This window comes from Eptatretus burgeri, chromosome 8, assembly GCF_056783735.1.
Source record: "Eptatretus burgeri isolate ZD-2024b chromosome 8, Ebu_testis_v1, whole genome shotgun sequence".
NCBI classification, from domain to species: Eukaryota; Metazoa; Chordata; class Myxini; order Myxiniformes; family Myxinidae; genus Eptatretus; species Eptatretus burgeri.
In genome coordinates this window covers 63082978-63100404 of record NC_140968.1, presented here as the reverse complement: position 1 = coordinate 63100404, position 17427 = coordinate 63082978, and the positions used below count along the sequence as shown (strand labels likewise).

The 17427-nt window shown below is 43.3% G+C and overlaps 1 protein-coding gene across 2 annotated transcripts in view; it reads left to right on the top strand.

Annotated features, from left to right (window-relative positions):
• The window catches only part of LOC147021874 (uncharacterized), a 57787-nt gene extending 40778 nt beyond the window's left edge, over positions 1-17009 (top strand). For both annotated transcript variants that reach the window (XM_085892287.1, XM_085892288.1), the window contains exons 7-12: positions 1847-2015; positions 12404-12555; positions 14381-14508; positions 15115-15241; positions 16452-16585; positions 16692-17009. In XM_085892287.1, coding sequence (XP_085748413.1) covers positions 1847-2015; positions 12404-12555; positions 14381-14508; positions 15115-15241; positions 16452-16585; positions 16692-16817 — 836 coding nt within the window. In that variant the 3' untranslated portion in view covers positions 16818-17009. The remainder of the gene's footprint in view (positions 1-1846; positions 2016-12403; positions 12556-14380; positions 14509-15114; positions 15242-16451; positions 16586-16691) is intronic.
• Positions 17010-17427: the final 418 nt, after the last annotated feature.

Below are 17427 nucleotides of genomic sequence, written 5' to 3'. Positions count from 1 at the left end.
TGCATGTGAAACACTAGGATGACGGTTTATAACTGGGTTGACATTTTATCCCAGGCGAGACAGCTCAGAGACAAGTGTGCATACCTTTTATAAGCCATCCTGCTAGCCCGAACGTATCAAAATTACTGCAAATGTCAAGTGAAAATGAACTCTTTTGACACATGGAATCCAAATCGTTGTTTTTCCTTTGTTAAACACCAAACCATTGTTACAACTCACCCTTTCCCCTTTTCCCTGATGCCTTGTTTCTGTTCTGTTCCAAATCTAGTCAGTTCCTGCTAACTGTATTACGAATGCTATGGTATTTATGGGTTATTACAAATACTACATCATTTATGGGTTATTAATTTTTTTAATTAAAAATCGGTGATTAAAAATGATCCAAATCCAAATAGACTTGGGCGACTGCGCTCAAACGACACATTAACTTGTTCAACATCCTCATCATTTGTGCTTGACTGGCCTGTCCCATTCCTCTGCAAGATGATACCAGTCTCCATAAACTTTTTGTGCCACTCAGGAATCGTTTTTCTCGATGGTGGCTGCATTCCATCGGTCATCCGAATGCTTCGTTGAACCCTTGTAGCTGATTTGGTCTTTATATGACAGGCACACACTGCGCTTTTCCTTGTGGGGATTCCATTTGCTGTAAATGTGACATCACATGTTGCAGATGACACCTGGAAACGAAACTAGAGCGAAGTCGATGGTGTGCCATCGCAAATTCTCCTGCTTTCTACTTAAAGCAAAGTTGAAAGATGGCAAAAGGCTCCACCAGAACTCACCCCATATAAAATTATGAGTTAAACAGACATACGGATGGAGCCAATTACAATATCCCCCTACCTGCCGTTTTTTTTTCAAAAGACATGGGGATTGGGGATAATATAGCTTTGAGAAATGTTCTTTCACATGCAGCAAACCGCATTATTGTATCCCATTTCATTCCCCCCCCCCCCCAACACTGTCTGTCCGTCCGTCCTCCTAAACGATTGTGCAGAAATTCACCAAACTTGGTATTTATGATCACCACATGACAAGAGCATGCGAGAGCAGTATCATTTTTGGCCCTGCCCCCTGGGGCACATTCAAAAGGTCAAATTCCAAAATATGTAATTATGCGCTCATTTAAAACATTTTAAATTGAAACTTTGCAGATGAAATCGACATTGTGGGACACATGAAATATGTAACGATTTTTTGGGATTGGACCCCTGGGTTCATACCCTAAGGTGTGGGGACTTTGGGTCACAGTGGTCAAAATGAAAAACAAAAAACTCAAAATTTGATATTGGATCATTCCTGGTGGAACTTTTTGCTATCTTTCAACTTAGCTTGAGGTGGGAAGCGTGGGGATTTGTAATGGCGCACCATTGACGTCACCCTAGTTACGGTTTGAATTTGGAACAGTAATTTATAGACACCGAAAATACTCGTATATTATTTCACTTAATATTTCATATAAACAAATAGTGGGTATTTATAAAATACTACCTTGTCCAATTTCCAAAATCCCAACCACAGGTATTCAAAAGATGCTCTTTCCTTTGCCTTTCCTGACATATATGCTCCAAATCCCTCTTCCCTTTTCTTACCACTTTCCCCAAACCTTCCTTTGTATTTTTACACCATCACCTCTTATCTTGTTTTGTTCTCTTTTATTTTCCTCTTGTATTATGCCCTCTCCCCCATCCACCCAACTCCTTTTCCTCCATTTTCCAACAGACTGAAAGACGTTGCTTTTATTTTTAACCTTGCTGCACATTACGTACGACACATTCAATCGCTGTTTCTTCAGAAGAGCTTATGGACAAAACAAACGTTTACCACCAAGTGTACCCACCAGGGCTGAATCAATACACTACCCTCGAGCTGGACATGGCTTTGTCATGTCCCGGTACAAGAGATGAGAGCTGTGCACCCTGGGATCACACGGTCCAGCTGAACATCTGCTGTCGGCCCAATGGACCCCTGTGTGGCCAAGAGCTCGGCCGATGGATAACACCTTTTCGAAGGTACCGTGTTGTCTCTGTGTTCCAGATTATCACTTTTTAATATGTGAAACTAGTCAGGGTACCCAGTGCTGCACGAAAAAAAATAATGTCGGGGTTCCGGCACATGTTGCGCATTGAAAATGTATGGAGTTATTGCTTTCATGATGGTGTGCTGTTTCTGGCTGTGGTTTTAGGACATGTTGGACATTTTAAAGTTTTGGAGTTATTGGCCTCATGGTGGTTACCTTTTGATTATGGGCCGACATTAGCACTGCCTAATCCTGCGTGCCAAAATACACGATATAGCAGCCTTTAGTGTCCTCAAAATGGCATTCAAGCAGAATATTTGTTAGTTTCTAATCTTGCTCACATTCTGAAGTACCTACACCCAAAATTTGGGGACTCTAATTGCAATGGTTCAGCCATCAAAGAGTAACAAACAAACACGCAACCACTTGAAATTATTGATAACATAACTCAAACGAATCTTGGTATCTGACAAAACATGTAATATTTCACATCAACTTACAAAAGATATGACACCCAAATCAATAAAAGCAGATTTTACATTAAGCTTCAATGTGTATCGTCACATGGAATCATATCAAATTACCTTGAATAGATTCTCACCACAAACACTGCGATGTGCCAGTAATCACTCCAAATAAGCTCCACAATATCCTGCTGCACGCTGCTAAATGAGTCTCCGACCTGATATGTGGGTGTAATTTCCACTTGAATATCCCATTTTTTTTATCTGACATTATATAATCTAATTTACTGTCATAAATAATTTTTATGGCTTATTACAAACCGAGACACGAAGTTAGTTGTCCTTCAGCTGTTCTTATAATTACTTCAGAAATCTTCATTCAATTCAGCAATTTGTCCAATCGTGTTCCTCCCTCCATGGTCCATTTCCACTGATGATCCTTTATTATTCCCGCAAACCTCCTGCCATGCCCAACCTTATCTTGCAGGTCGTGCCTGTACGTCCATCGACTGTCCGCTTGTTCTTTCCGTCTTTTTTCTGCTGGTCATAATCCCCTCATCCTCTTGTGTTTCTATCCTTCCTGAGTGAGCCTTGACTATGTAAAAGATTGCAATTTTTGCAAATACAAACTTGATTTTCCTTTTGTGAGAAAGTAACTTTCGTGCTCTTAACAATCTATATCGTTCACCCTCTATCCTTCACTTTCATGTTTAGAGGTGGCCTTAGATGCCATAGTGTTTGGGGAGCAATGTGGGGTGCCATATTGTATTGAATGCTCTAGATGTTTCTAGAGAGGGACCTGATCTCATGCCTGAGATTGAGTGCCTCCACCCATAGTTGGGAGAGCAGAAACACCATGGCCATGGTCGAGTGACTGGGTCTGAATCTGAAGTGACGATCTGAGATTAGGCTGTTGGAGAAAAGGAATGATTTTATGTCAACTGTGATGATGGATTCCATGACCTTGCTGATGATTTGAAGTAAGGTGATCGGTCTATTGTTAAGAGGATCAATCAATTTTTGCACAAATTTTATGGAATGCAGTGATGTCGGCTGAATTCCAAACAGATGGTAGTAGGAGAAATGTAGGGTGGACAGAACAGAAAGAGGATGTACAGGAGCAGCAGAGCAGGTTTTTAGGACTCACATTCTGATGCCATCCAGACCAGTAGCAGTGTCACAGTCAAGGGTTGAAAGAAACTTCTCCACCTTCTCCAGTGAAAAGACAGTCCAGGAGCAGTTGGGTGCGACTGGGTGTGGTAGGTACAGAGAGTGAGGGGTTGTTGACACAAGATTCCCAAGCAAATACAGAATTGAGACATTTGGCTTTCTCATGAGCAGAGTCGGCTGTGATGTCATTTGATGAAAGGGAAGGGATGGAATGGGAGCATACACCAGAGACAGACTTAACAAGGTGCCACTAGGTTTTAGAGTTGGGAGACGAGTTTGAAAGTTCTGTTTTGAGGTTGGACAGATGTTGTTTTGTGGCTCTCCTGAGAGGTTCTGGGCTTTGCGGAATGAGCTGAGGTTGCCTTCAGTCGGATTTGCTTTGCAAGAAAAGAGGGCAAATTGTTTCAAGGCAACTGCCTCACAGCAAGATTCGGTGTACCATGGAAGTGAGGATGGGTATGATAACTGACAGCAAGATGGGATGAATCTGTGCAAAAGAGAGAGAGAGCATGTTTCTGTGGAATAATTTCCAAGGTGAGTTAATGTCGGGGACACCAGGTATAGGAGAACAGTCCTGAAGTGAGATGGTGGCTTGCATCCCTGCCAGTCAACCTCAGTGAACTACCAGACTCGCCTACGCTAAGGTGACTGAAAATACCCAGAGTTGTCGACTGTCACAAGCATGTGATCAGAGGAATCACTTGGAGCAGAAGAAGAACAGGAGACATGGGAGGAAAGTTGGTAATTACAATGTCTAGAAGGGAGGATTGGCCATTGGGAGAAATCCGGGTTGGAAAGTTTACAGATTCATTCAGTTCCATGGAGTCACAGAAGTCCTTTTCTGCAGGTACCAACAGCTAGCCAATTGGCATGGTGACAGTTTAAACCACCACATTGATATAATATAATTAAATTTACTTAATTGGGGGGTGGGGAGGAGAGTATGTAACATCAGCTCTTCTCTTAATGTTTGGCCAGAGTCATTTTTGCCATCTACCTGGTTTTATCCCAAATTATTTTTTTTCAGACACATTCATGTCATCTACAGTTTTTAAATGGTTATAACGATTGATTAATTTCTCAGGGCTTGTGTAATTTATAAAAACATGCTTGGTGAACACTAGTCATATTTCAGGTCAATAAATTATTGATCGCTCCATTTTAGAGTCACGTTATCACCGATGTACATATATACTGCATATATATATATATATATATATATATATATATATATATATATATATATATATATATATATATATATATATATATATATATTGTTGTAGATTTCTGCCCGCCGGCGTGCGAACAACCGCATCTAACCAATAGCGGTCGCTTCGCCCACCGAACGGAGAATCTAGTCGCGGCTTTCTGGATTAACGCCGGAAACCAGCCACGGGTGTGTTTGTAACCACACCACAATCTTGTCCGCACTCAACCCGCGCTACAGGGTCCGATCGCCAAATCTTCGATTTACCTAATTATTTGTGTGGGTAGGTTACCGAGAGATTGTACCTCAATGGGACCGCTTGGAAACGAGCCGCTTAAGCAGCTCGCTTCCTTTTGGGATAACCGAGCGGGGTATTATCGCGCAGTCCGTTGGAACCGATCACTTTCCCGGCTATTTAAAAACCAACTATATTCCGAGTGCAAGATGGCAGCTCAATTAAGGGAAGAGGACACAACGAACAGGTTTACATTCACACAAGAACATTTATTATAGCGAACGCAGTGAGCTTAATACTTAACACGTGCGCATGAGAGAATAGGAAACAACAACAACAACAACAACAACAACAACAACAACACAATACCCCCTGGCTATTTGGACTCGGTGTCGTTGGATATGACCTTTTGCTTCCGGTTGTTTTTAAACGCTGTGCGGTGTATAAACACGATTGGGTTTTACTTCTGTCTTGTGAATATTACTTAACGCGTGCACATGACAGAATAGGAAATAACAAAAACAACACAATACCCTGGCAAGTGTGAATCCGTGTCGTTGCCTATGACCCTTTTGCTTCCATTTTTTTTTGCTTCTGGTTATTTTTTGTTTCCGTTTTTTGTCATGGGGAATGATGCATGCCGGGACATAAAGGCATCGTCAGAGACATGAAATACCCAAATAATATCAGACATGGTGTATATTTCCTCCACTGATTTTAATAAAGATATCTCCCGCATCATCAAAAAATAATTTTTAATCGTGATTTGCATTATTTGATCGCTGATCCCGAATCCAGGCCGAAGTCACCGGAAATTGCATATACAGTTGTGAACAAGTTGTAGGTAAAGTCAGAAGCGAATTTAAAAAGAATACGACGTTCACTTCTAGTATTAATTTTTTTAGATGAGATCCTGTTCTCGGCAGTGTAGTTGTTGTTGTGGAGGTAATGTTGAGGTAATATTTATTTTTGCAGATGAGATCCTGTTCTTGGCGGTGTAGTTGTTGTTGTGGAGGTAATGTTGAGGTAATATTTATTTTTGCAGATGAGATCCTGTTCTTGGCGGTGTAGTTGTTGTTGTGAAGGTAATGTTAAGGTAATATTTATTTTTTCATCGCAAAAAGACTTTAATTTGATATATTTAAGAAGCGAATGTAAGAAGAATTCTATGTTCGCTTCAAGGCTTTGCCTATTCCATATTAGCGAACGCAGTGAGCTCCATACTTAACGCGTGCACATGAGAGAATAGGAAACAACAACAACAACAACAACAAAATAGCCCTGGCTATTTGGAATCCGTGTCGTTAGCTATGACCTTTTGCTTCCGGTTGTTGTTAAACGCTGTGTGGTGTATAAACACGATTGGGTTTTATTTCTATCTTGTGAATATTACTTAACGTGTGCACATGAGAGAATAAGAAACAACAAAAACAACACAATACCCTGCCAATTGTGAATCCGTGGCGTTGGCTATGACCCTTTTGCTTCAGTTTTTTTTTTTTGCTTCTGGTTTTTGTCATGGGGAATGTTGCATGCCGGGAGATCATGACCGGAAGTGTTTATTTATCTATTCAATTATTTTTTTCCCAAAGTGAATTTTATACTTCCGAAAGTGATTTTTTTCATGACAGGAAATGTTTATTTTGTATTTAACATTATCGGGAGTGATTTTGAAACTCTTTCCGGAACTTATATTTTCTTTTATTCTTGACCAGAAGTGATTGTTTATTTATTTATTTATTCAATTATTTTTTTCCCAAAGTTAATTTTAATAAAGATATCTCCCGCATCATCAAAAAATAATTTTTAATCGTGATTTACATTATTTGATCGCTGATCCCGAATCCAGGCCGAAGTAACTGGAAATTGAGTCAAAATCATCAGCTGTGCGGTGCTTACACGTACAACGGTATAGTTGGGAAGTCTACAGTTGTGAACAAGTTAAAGGTAAAGTCAGAAGCGAATGTAAGAAGAATTCTACGTTCGCTTCAAGGCTTTGCCTATTCCATATTAATAAAGCACGTATGCAATTAAACAAGGCAAAACACGAATGCAATTGTACAAGCAACAAAAGCACGACAAAAGAACTACGACCGTCTATACGAAATGCGATGCAAACATTTACAGCACACAAAGCACTTAACAATTTCCTACTTACGAGACGGGCCCACGGACACACGTACGCACACACACACACACACACACACCCAAGAAATGGTGGCAGAGGCCTTTAATAAAGAGCTCCAGCTCGGAGGACAGGTGAGCTGAAACCCAGAACCTATCTTGAACCTCTCCACCTCGTGTGGTCTTCAAGTTGTTCGGACCCGGGCTCCAGCGAGAGCGAGCTGGATCTAATCGCCGTGAGCCGCAATCCTTCCCGAGCTCCTGCGAATCCTCCCGCACTTCTCAACACGTGCTGGTGAGACGAGGCGCCGATCCTTCCCGTCGATGCGTCGCTTCCCCGAGGAACCACCTCCAGCGCTTCTCAACACATGCTGGTGAGACGAGGTGCCGATCCTTCCCGTCGATGCGCCGCTTCCCCCAAGGAACCACCTCCAAGAAAAGGTCCACGAGCCGCACCAAACCGAGAACCAAAATGGAGAACAAAGAGCTCCACAAACCAAGAAGAAGAAAAAGCCACCATTCGCAGCTCGAGCCGAGCAACCGGCTCGACCTTCTTCCAAAACAAAGCAGCGCGAAGCAAAAAGCTCTCCCGAGCCAAGCAGAAGCCGAAGCTCACTGAACCACCAAAGCAAAAAGCCTCCAAAAAGCCTCCTCCCGAGCCAGGCCTCAGCCGAAGCTCACTGAGCCAGCTGAAGCAAAAAGCTTCCGAAGGCCTCAACCCTAACCCAAGCCAAGCAGGACCCGAAGGTCTGCTGAGCGACTACTCTCTGCCAAAGCAAGAAGTTTACTCATCCAACTCCCGCACACAAACAAAGAAAAGATCTCCTCTTATCCTTCTCCCACCCTTCCCCCGCTCCCGGCGTGACTCATGACATGCCCTTGTGCCCCATACCCTGCTCAGCCACGGGTGGGAGGGAGTTGTTGACATCATGAGTCACGGGATGGCAGTGTTCTTCTTCCTCTTCGCAGAAGAGGCGGGAAGGACGTCTCCATTGTTTCGTTCCTTAACTATTAAATTGATCCGCAGCGCATCTCATCGATTTCTGAACATTTAAACAATGGAAGGCGAGCTATCTCGGGAACAAGCACTTATCGACATAGCTGACTAAAGGAACCTGAATGTTGTGTGCAATCGAATTCCCAAATTCGTAACAATATATATTCTCATGTCTGTGGAAATTCGCAGAACACCATATAGGTCCTTAGTTCAGTTATGCCGATAAGTCCGTGTTCAGTTAGATTTCCCCACCGTTTTCTAATGGGAATTATTCGTGTCACCCGGGCTCTGATCTTTGAGTTAGCCGTTTTTCTTTACTATCGTTATTTTGGACCAATCACAACCACCAACCACCTTCTCCACCACGCCACCCACCAACCACCTTCTCCACCATGCCAACCACCAACCACCTTCTCCACGCCAACCACCAACCACCTTCTCCACCACGCCACCCACCAACCACCTTCTCCACCATGCCAACCACCTTCTCCACCACGCCAACCACCTCCTCCACAACGCCAACCACCAACCACCCTCTCTCCACCGCCTTCACAACAACAACATCTCACCATCTCCTAAACCGTATCTCCCCCAATAGACCAACCCGAATAACATCGCCTCACCTTCATCCCCGAAGCGACGCCATCTTTGCACCAGCCGCGGCGAGTCCGCATCGAACGGCATCGCTGCAGGCACATGCGGGGGTTTGCTCGCCACGCAAGTTTGGTGATCTCGCACACGTCCGCTCACCGAGCAAGTTTGGTGATCTCGCGCATGTCCACTCTGTGGAAGCTTCGCCTCGGAATGCGGATCAAAAGACAGAAAGGGGCGGGGCCAGTGGGGGTCGAAGGTCGGAGAGCGGAGGTCAGATCTCGTCTCTCGGGCCCTATAAAAGGCCGAGCGGAGCGCCAGTTCGCAGTCTGGAGTCAGTGGAGTCAGTCTGTGGAGTGTCAGTCTGGAGAGCTCGAGGAGCCGCGTGGAGGCCTGAAGCCTGCAGTTGCTGGAGAAACTGAGGAGAGCCGAGGAGACGCGAGCGCGACTAAGCCTGCTGTGCCGCGCGGAGCTGCGTGTTCGTGTGCGAGCCGGAGAGAGCTCGCCAACCAGCTCCGAACGGTCTGAGATGATCGGGCTTCGGAACGGTCCGAGCATCGCTGAGGGACGAACGCGTTCTTGAGACAGCATCAACTCAAAAAGAGCGAAGACCCGTTCGTTCCTCTCAGGCGTTGCCGGCCGGGGCCCGAATCACTAGGCCGTGGCAGAGCCGCGGTTACGCTAGCTGCGTGGGGAAGGAGCGTCGTGGGTCGCTCCAGTGAGGAAGGTAACCTGCGTGGCCTCGCGGAGCCTCTGCGGTCTACACGGCTCCGTGCAATAAAGACCAATGAGGTCCAGTCTGCCCCTCGTCTGTCCTGGGGCTTTTCTTTGCTTTTGTGTGAATGTTGTGGCGCCATGTCCGCAAGTAGAACTGTATAAGTGACTGTACATAATAAATAGACGGTCGTAGCGCTTTGTCTTTCTCGCGTCTTGTCCATTCCCGCCAATTCATTGCTTGCTTGTATACGTGAAAAAATAAATGTGCTTGTTTAAATGTCACCCGTTCGTTGTGTCCTCTTTCCCCAATTGAACTGCTATCTTGCCTTCGGAATAATAGCGGGCTTTTTGATAGCCGATAAAAGAATTGGGTCCAGCGAGGTCTCGTGATAATACCCCGCTCAGTTATCCCAGAACGGAACGAACCGCTTAAGCGGTTCGTGTCCAAGCAGATCTCGCTGAGGTACGGTCTCTCGGTAGGCTGCCCACGCGAATAATTAGGTATATCGACAATTCGGCGATTGGCCCTGTCGCGCGTGGGTAGAATATTTACGAGGCCATGGTGTGCGCTTGGAGCACACCCGTGACTGGTTTCCGGCGTTGTTCCGGAAAGTCGCGACTGAATTGTCCGTTCGGTGGGCGAGACGGCCGCCATTGGCTAAAGCGGCTGTCCGCACGCCGGCGGGCGCAGATTCGTAACAATATATATATATATTTTTTTCCATCCAAAGGTTAACTGTGGTTGCATATATTCATTTATTTGTGATTTATCATGTTGTATGATACACCAAACTAAGACAACATGGAAACCATTGTTTACACCACGCAGGAATGCTTCATACATTCTGGTTAAATTTCCAATCTTAGTTTACGAATCATACATTCTTGAACAAAAGAAACAACAAAATGATAATTATTATTATTGTTTTGTATGCAGTCTCTGGCTGCTGGTTGATTCATTATTGGGAGCACAGCTGTGCTGTTGATGTAGAGTCCTGCTGCCAGTAAGCTGGTACTCATTTTGTTGACCTCAGAAGGATGACAGGCTGAGTCAAACCACCTGGTGTTAATTCAACAGGCCACATGGCCTTAAACTTAAGACCTTAAGAACTTCAGCCAGCCTCCTCAACCATGAAGCCAACACCAGGCAATTACAACAATAATAATTTATTTATTTATTTAATGAGAAGAAACGATGTTCATTATTGAATTTAGTTGTAAATTATCATGACTTTGTTTTCATCCAGCCTTTTTGAGAGAGTGGTCCATAGTAAGGTCTGGTGGAGTTCTCTTCCCCCACAGTTTTATTTTCTCATTCACACTGTCAATCATCTGTCTGTCTCTGTCTGTCTGTCTGTCTCTCTCTCTCTCTCTTGCCATCCTCTCTCTCTTTCTCTCTCTCTCTCTCTCTCTCTCTCTCTCTCTCTCTCTCTCTCTCTCTCTCTCTCTCTCTCTCTCTCTCTCTCTCTCTCTCTCTCTCTCTCTCTCTCTCTCTCTCTCTCTCTCTCTCTCTCTCTCTCTCTCTCTCTCTCTCTCTCTCTCTCTCTCTCTCTCTCTCTCTCTCTCTCTCTCTCTCTCTCTCTCTCTCTCTCTCTCTCTCTCTCTCTCTCTCTCTCTCTCTCTCTCTCTCTCTCTCTCTCTCTCTCTCTCTCTCTCTCTCTCTCTCTCTCTCTCTCTCTCTCCATCTCTCTCTCTCTCTCTCTCTCTCTCTCTCTCTCTCTCTCTCTCTCTCTCTCTCTCTCTCTCTCTCTCTCTCTCTCTCTCTCTCTCTCTCTCTCTCTCTCTCTCTCTCTCTCTCTCTCTCTCTCTCTCTCTCTCTCTCTCTCTCTCTCTCTCTCTCTCTCTCTCTCTCTCTCTCTCTCTCTCTCTCTCTCTCTCTCTCTCTCTCTCTCTCTCTCTCTCTCTCTCTCTCTCTCTCTCTCTCTCTCTCTCTCTCTCTCTCTCTCTCTCTCTCTCTCTCTCTCTCTCTCTCTCTCTCTCTCTCTCTCTCTCTCTCTCTCTCTCTCTCTCTGCGTCTCTCTCTCTCTGCGTCTCTCTCTCTCTGCGTCTCTCTCTCTCTCTCTCTCTCTCTCTCTCTCTCTCTATCTCTATCTCTATCTCTATCTCTATCTCTATCTCTATCTCTATCTCTATCTCTCTCTCTTTCTCTATCTCTCTCTCTCTGTCTTTCTCTCTCTCTCTCTCTCTCTCTCTCTCTCTCTCTCTCTCTCTCTCTCTCTCTCTCTCTCTCTCTCTCTCTCTCTCTCTCTCTCTCTCTCTCTCTCTCTCTCTCTCTCTCTCTCTCTCTCTCTCTCTCTCTCTCTCTGTCTCTCTCTCTCTCTCTCTCTCTCTCTCTCTCTCTCTCTCTCTCTCTATCTCTCTCTCTCTATATCTCTCTCTCTCTCTCTCTCTCTCTCTCTCTCTCTCTCTCTCTCTCTCTCTCTCTCTCTCTCTCTCTCTCTCTCTCTCTCTCTCTATCTCTATCTCTATCTCTATCTCTATCTCTATCTCTATCTCTATCTCTATCTCTATCTCTATCTCTCTCTCTCTCTCTCTCTCTCTCTCTCTCTCTCTCTCTCTCTCTCTCTCTCTCTCTCTCTCTCTCTCTCTCTCTCTCTCTCTCTCTCTCTCTCTCTCTCTCTCTCTCTCTCTCTCTCTCTATCTCTATCTCTATCTCTATCTCTATCTCTATCTCTATCTCTATCTCTATCTCTATCTCTATCTCTCTCTCTCTCTCTCTCTCTCTCTCTCTCTCTCTCTCTCTCTCTCTGTCTCTCTCTCTCTCTCTCTCTATCTCTCTCTCTCTCTCTCTCTCTCTCTCTCTCTCTCGCCATCCTCTCCCTGCTGCACAATTTTCTCTCCCTCTCTCTCCCTGCTGCACCATTTCCCCAAGGCAAATTGGACATTGGCTCACCACTGTCTCTGCCTTGCTGCCTCTTTTCGATGGAGATAAATGCCACTTTACCATGAAGACTGTTCCTTGGGCCAAATCTTGGCTAATCTCACTTCACCTTCGTTTCTCATCTCCTGAACTCTCCCAGTCAGGTATGCAGTCATTATCAATCCCTGTTAGATCGTTTCAATACCCGACAACAATATGAATAATCTCGAATATGCATGACATTAATAAAGAAAGTTGATTTCATTTCATGGTTGGTGAAGCATGGTGATGTTTTGCCACAGAGCTGAAGTTAAACCTAAAGTGAAATTCTATGCGGATTTTTCTAATGTTGCATGACAAATCAACATCAGTCACATTCGTGTTGCAACTGCATGGTGTGACTCTTGTGGTCACAAATGATGATACAATCTGCAATTTGTGTGTACTCTTTATGGGGAATAAAAAGGCTCCCTTTTATCTTGAACTTAAATGCTTTCAGAGAAGCCATTCAATGAATGCCCCCCCCCACCCCTCACCGTTATCCCAGAACCGTCTAAAATTAATGACCATACAAGGGCTTTTGAATTGATTGTTAATGTTTCGTGTAGCATGGTTAAGATATTCCAATTTGCAGAGTAAGACAGATTGATCTTGCCTTCTTCGGGAAATAGTTTTCCAATCAAGCATATCTCGATGCATCCAAAACTGGTCTTTGCTCAGGGAAAATGAAATCCGAAATAAATATATTTTGAAAATGTCAATATATGTAAAACTCATCTTTGTTGAAATAATGGTGAAAATTATTTCAACAGATTGCATTTGTAAATTTCTTATGATAATCTTGACTTTTAGTGCTGAAAGATTTATTTGTCTCTCAAGTTTGTGTTATTCGATTGCTTGTCATGTCTGTGAACTATTTATTCAGAATGTTTGAAATATGAAGCTGAAAAGTTCCTCTTTGTTGTATACAGTCAAGGCTCATGGAAGAACTCGGAACAGATCAGCAAGAACAGTAGAGGAGGGGGAGACGCCAACAGAGTTTAAGAGGGAGAATTGGACAAACAGTGGGGGTGGGGAGGAATTGGAAGCAGGAAAGGATGCATGGGTTGGACAACATGGATGCAGAAGAAAATTCCCAGGAGGGAAAAACTAGAAACCTGTAAGGGGAAGGATTGTGGTTGGGTGGATGGGTGTGTGTGTGTGTGTGTGTGTGTGTGTGTGTGTGTGTGTGTGTGTGTGTGTGTGTGTGTGTGTGTGTGTGTGTGTGTGTGTGTGTGTGTGTGTGTGTGTATTGGGTAGTCGATAAAGTCGAAATTTTTTTTTTTCATCTACCCTTATTATCACTTTTTCCGTCTATATGTTTGTCTGTATGTCTGTATTGTACAATTGGACAATTGTCTGTAAAAAACAAAGTACAATTGGATGCAGTCCGGGGTTTTGTCACTCTCCTGAAAAGAGTCCTCGGGCCAAAACTCTGAGAACAACAAAGTTGAAGAGCTTGGTCCATGAACTGTGATCCCTTACGAAAGCGAAGGTGGATACTTTGAGTCCTGGGAGGACTTCGTTCTATTTCCTCAAATCCGCAAATGGAGAGAACAACCAACAACACACACAAACACACAAATGCACACACTTCTCTTCTCCTTCTTCTTCTTCTTCTTCTTATTATTATTATTATAGAAAGAGTGAATGTTATGATTTTGATTGTAATACAATGAATTGTTCTTTGATCTACAGCCAAGACATTTTGATAAAAAAAATTTTTAAAAATAGCACTCTGGTGTGCAAGGTGTATAATGCTCAGTTAATCACAATGCCTAAGTGATGCTGACTTTGCAATATATCCAGTACAACCGAGGTTACAGATACAAAGGGAATTAAGCAATCCAGCAACTTTAATAACTTTGGACAGTAAATATGGGTTGTGATTTGTAAAGGTTGGCAGGGTTTCCAAATGACATAAAGCTTTCCTCATATCCATGTCCACAGAAGAGCGGCTGTTGGATCGTTTGCGTCCCTCCGCCATTCTGCCACTGTTCAGTGGAGGCACTTTCAACAGCAGCTATAATAAGAAATACTTTCCATTAAAATTCATCCCACCACCAACAACAGTGAAGGTAAAATTCTGCTCCAATTTCTATCTGAACAACACCAAAAGCATCTTGAGGTTAATTTAACTCAGAGACCATTGTTTCATGTTTACTTCTTTAAGGCATACAGAGCTGCAGGGTGGCCACCATCGATCAGGAATTTTAACTCCAATGAGCAAGTTTGGCAGAATAATTCAGAGGCAAACTGCTCAGCATTTGTCTAGTCTGGTCAGGGTGTAATTCTCAACAGAGCATTGTGCATCAATGCACACCATCCTTTAAAGAAGACTTAAATCTAGCTATCCCATCTGCGAGCACTTGCTTGTGCGTGTACAGATTCCTCAGAATCTTTTCAACAGAGTATACCATTGTGTGCCAGCAACTTCATCAAACTCGAAATTTCTCCCTCATTATTCTTCAGACAAGGTCTGGCAGGATAACCTACATATTTATTGGAGGAAGAATGACACACACGTGCGCACGCGCGCACGCACACACACACACACACACACACACACACACACACACACACACACACACACACACACACACACACACACACACACACACCGAATTTCATTTCAGTTGTCACCTGTCTCATTATATGCTTGATGCCCCTTGTGATGTGAGCAGGTGGAACTCTACGCTGTAATTACAGGACATGGCAGTGATGAGAATGGATGTGGGGAGTTTTGCGTGACATCACATCATTTTGTCGTCAACGGAAAGTTTGCCAACATAAGGATATTTGATAATGCAGGTGATTGGCTCATCTCAGCGGAAATCTTTGTGATTTGTTCATCCACAGCGATTATACTCCAACGTGAATCTTCATTTTATACACACTGTATGTATGACTATGTACCACTATATAGAATGTTGTCACGTTCGCGCATGACATCATATTAATTAATTTGTCGTGCACTGGTGTAAATGATTACTTGTGGTTCATCTGCACAAATTGTTTTTCAGCCTCCATTGGACTTCCATTTTTTATCCTCCGCAACGGAGGCTTATGGATTTGGTCTCGATTTTCGTGGCCGTGCGTGCGTGTGTGTATGCGTGTGTGTTCGCAACCATATCTCAGACATGTATTCACCGATTTTATTTATACTTGGCACAAAGACAACACACGATGGTAGACATATGCACGTCATGTTTTTTTCGACATTAGATCCAAGCTCGCCGACTGATGGCCATTTTAGTTGTAAAAAAAAACCCCAGTGTCGAACATGTCCTCAACCATTTCTCAGACATGCATTTATTTATTTTATTTGTAACTTGCACACATATAAGGAATGATGGCTAACAAAAGCACATCCTTTTTTTTCGAGATCAGATCCAATATGACCGACTGGCGGCCATTTTTGTTGTAAAAAGAACCCGATGTTGAACACATCCTCAACCATTTCTCGGACAGGCATTTCCCGATGTTGTTCAAACTTGATGCACAGATATAACGTATGATGGCTTTCATATGCACATCATTTTCTTTTCGAGATCAGATCAAAGATGGCCGACTGGTGGCCATTTTCTTACTTAAATCTGTCCCCAACCATTTCTCAGACATATATGGTCCGATTTTGTTAAAACTTAGCAAAAGTACATTACATGATGGCATAGACGTGCACCTCACTTTATTTTGCGATCTTATGAAAGATGGCCAACTGTTTAGAGTGGTGGCCATTTTAGTTGTACATAATTATGGGCTAGCTCTTTAACTCCTTCAGCAACATTACTAAAACAACAGGGGGTATGACATTTTACATCTTTTTTTTTTGTAAACTTGTTATACACTAGAAAGGGGAGAAATAGTATGCCAACTCAAATATTAGTATCCTGGCACACTATAATGTAAGTTCCTAGCGATTCAGAAATTTTACCTCAATTTCAGGTCTTTTCTCACCTTTTTTGTTGCAATGCATTGTGTAAGAATGTCAGTTTCATCTTGAGCAATATGCATGCGACAGGCACACCGCTGGGTTGTGCGGATCAGGTACTCTCTGGTGTGGTGCCCAATGAGCATGGCACGTGGTTGTATGGCCGAGACGGCTGGTGCGATGGTCGGGAAGTTCAACCATGGAGGGTAGACATAACAAAGCAGGTCAGTCGAAGGAATGATATGATCTAACTGCAATTTTTTAAACCATCCGTTCATGAAATATTTAACGACTTTCTGAAATTTGTGACTTTTCTTTTGTCTACCCAAGGTTTCATCCTTTAGGTCAAATACCATCCTTTATTATGGGTGGTATGATGGTAAAGACCCTCAACCAAGACTAGAACCAGGTTACATCATCATGTCATCATACCTGGTGTTCTACACCTCCTCCTAGCAGCAGTTGTCTTCTGGTCATTTTTTTCAGTTGCCTTTTGTTATTGGAATATGCCATATAAAACCTGTGATTACTGTGAATTCCATGAACAATTATATTAAAATCAATACATTTTACTCCATAATAATACTGACCCCTTGAGAGGTCATAAAGTTTGGAGAAAATTCTTCAAGTAAAGTTTCAATCTTCCTGCACCTGTGTACAATACATTTCTTTAAGGTTACAGTTCAGGAGAAGAGTAAGAACATAGTCATAATAATGACCTGCACCAAGGGAAGGGTCAACCACATTGAGTGGTAGTAAGAAAGAGTCAACCCCACTCAGTGGACTCGCATCAGAGGTCAGCCAGACCTTGTGAGGAATGCAGATTATCCCCTACTCTGAAGGCGATTAATGAGCCAGCTGTGTTTTTACTAATGATGCAACAGTGAAATGACAGTTCTCCTGAAACTAACTCGACTTCCTGAACATTAGAGCTCAAATCCCTAGCAATGCTGTCTCCAGCTGGATTTGCAGCCACAACCTTCATGTCCACACCAATAAGCCACCACTCTTCCCCCCAAAAAGTAGTTACTCAGAAAAATACAACATAAAAACTAATATTCTCCAA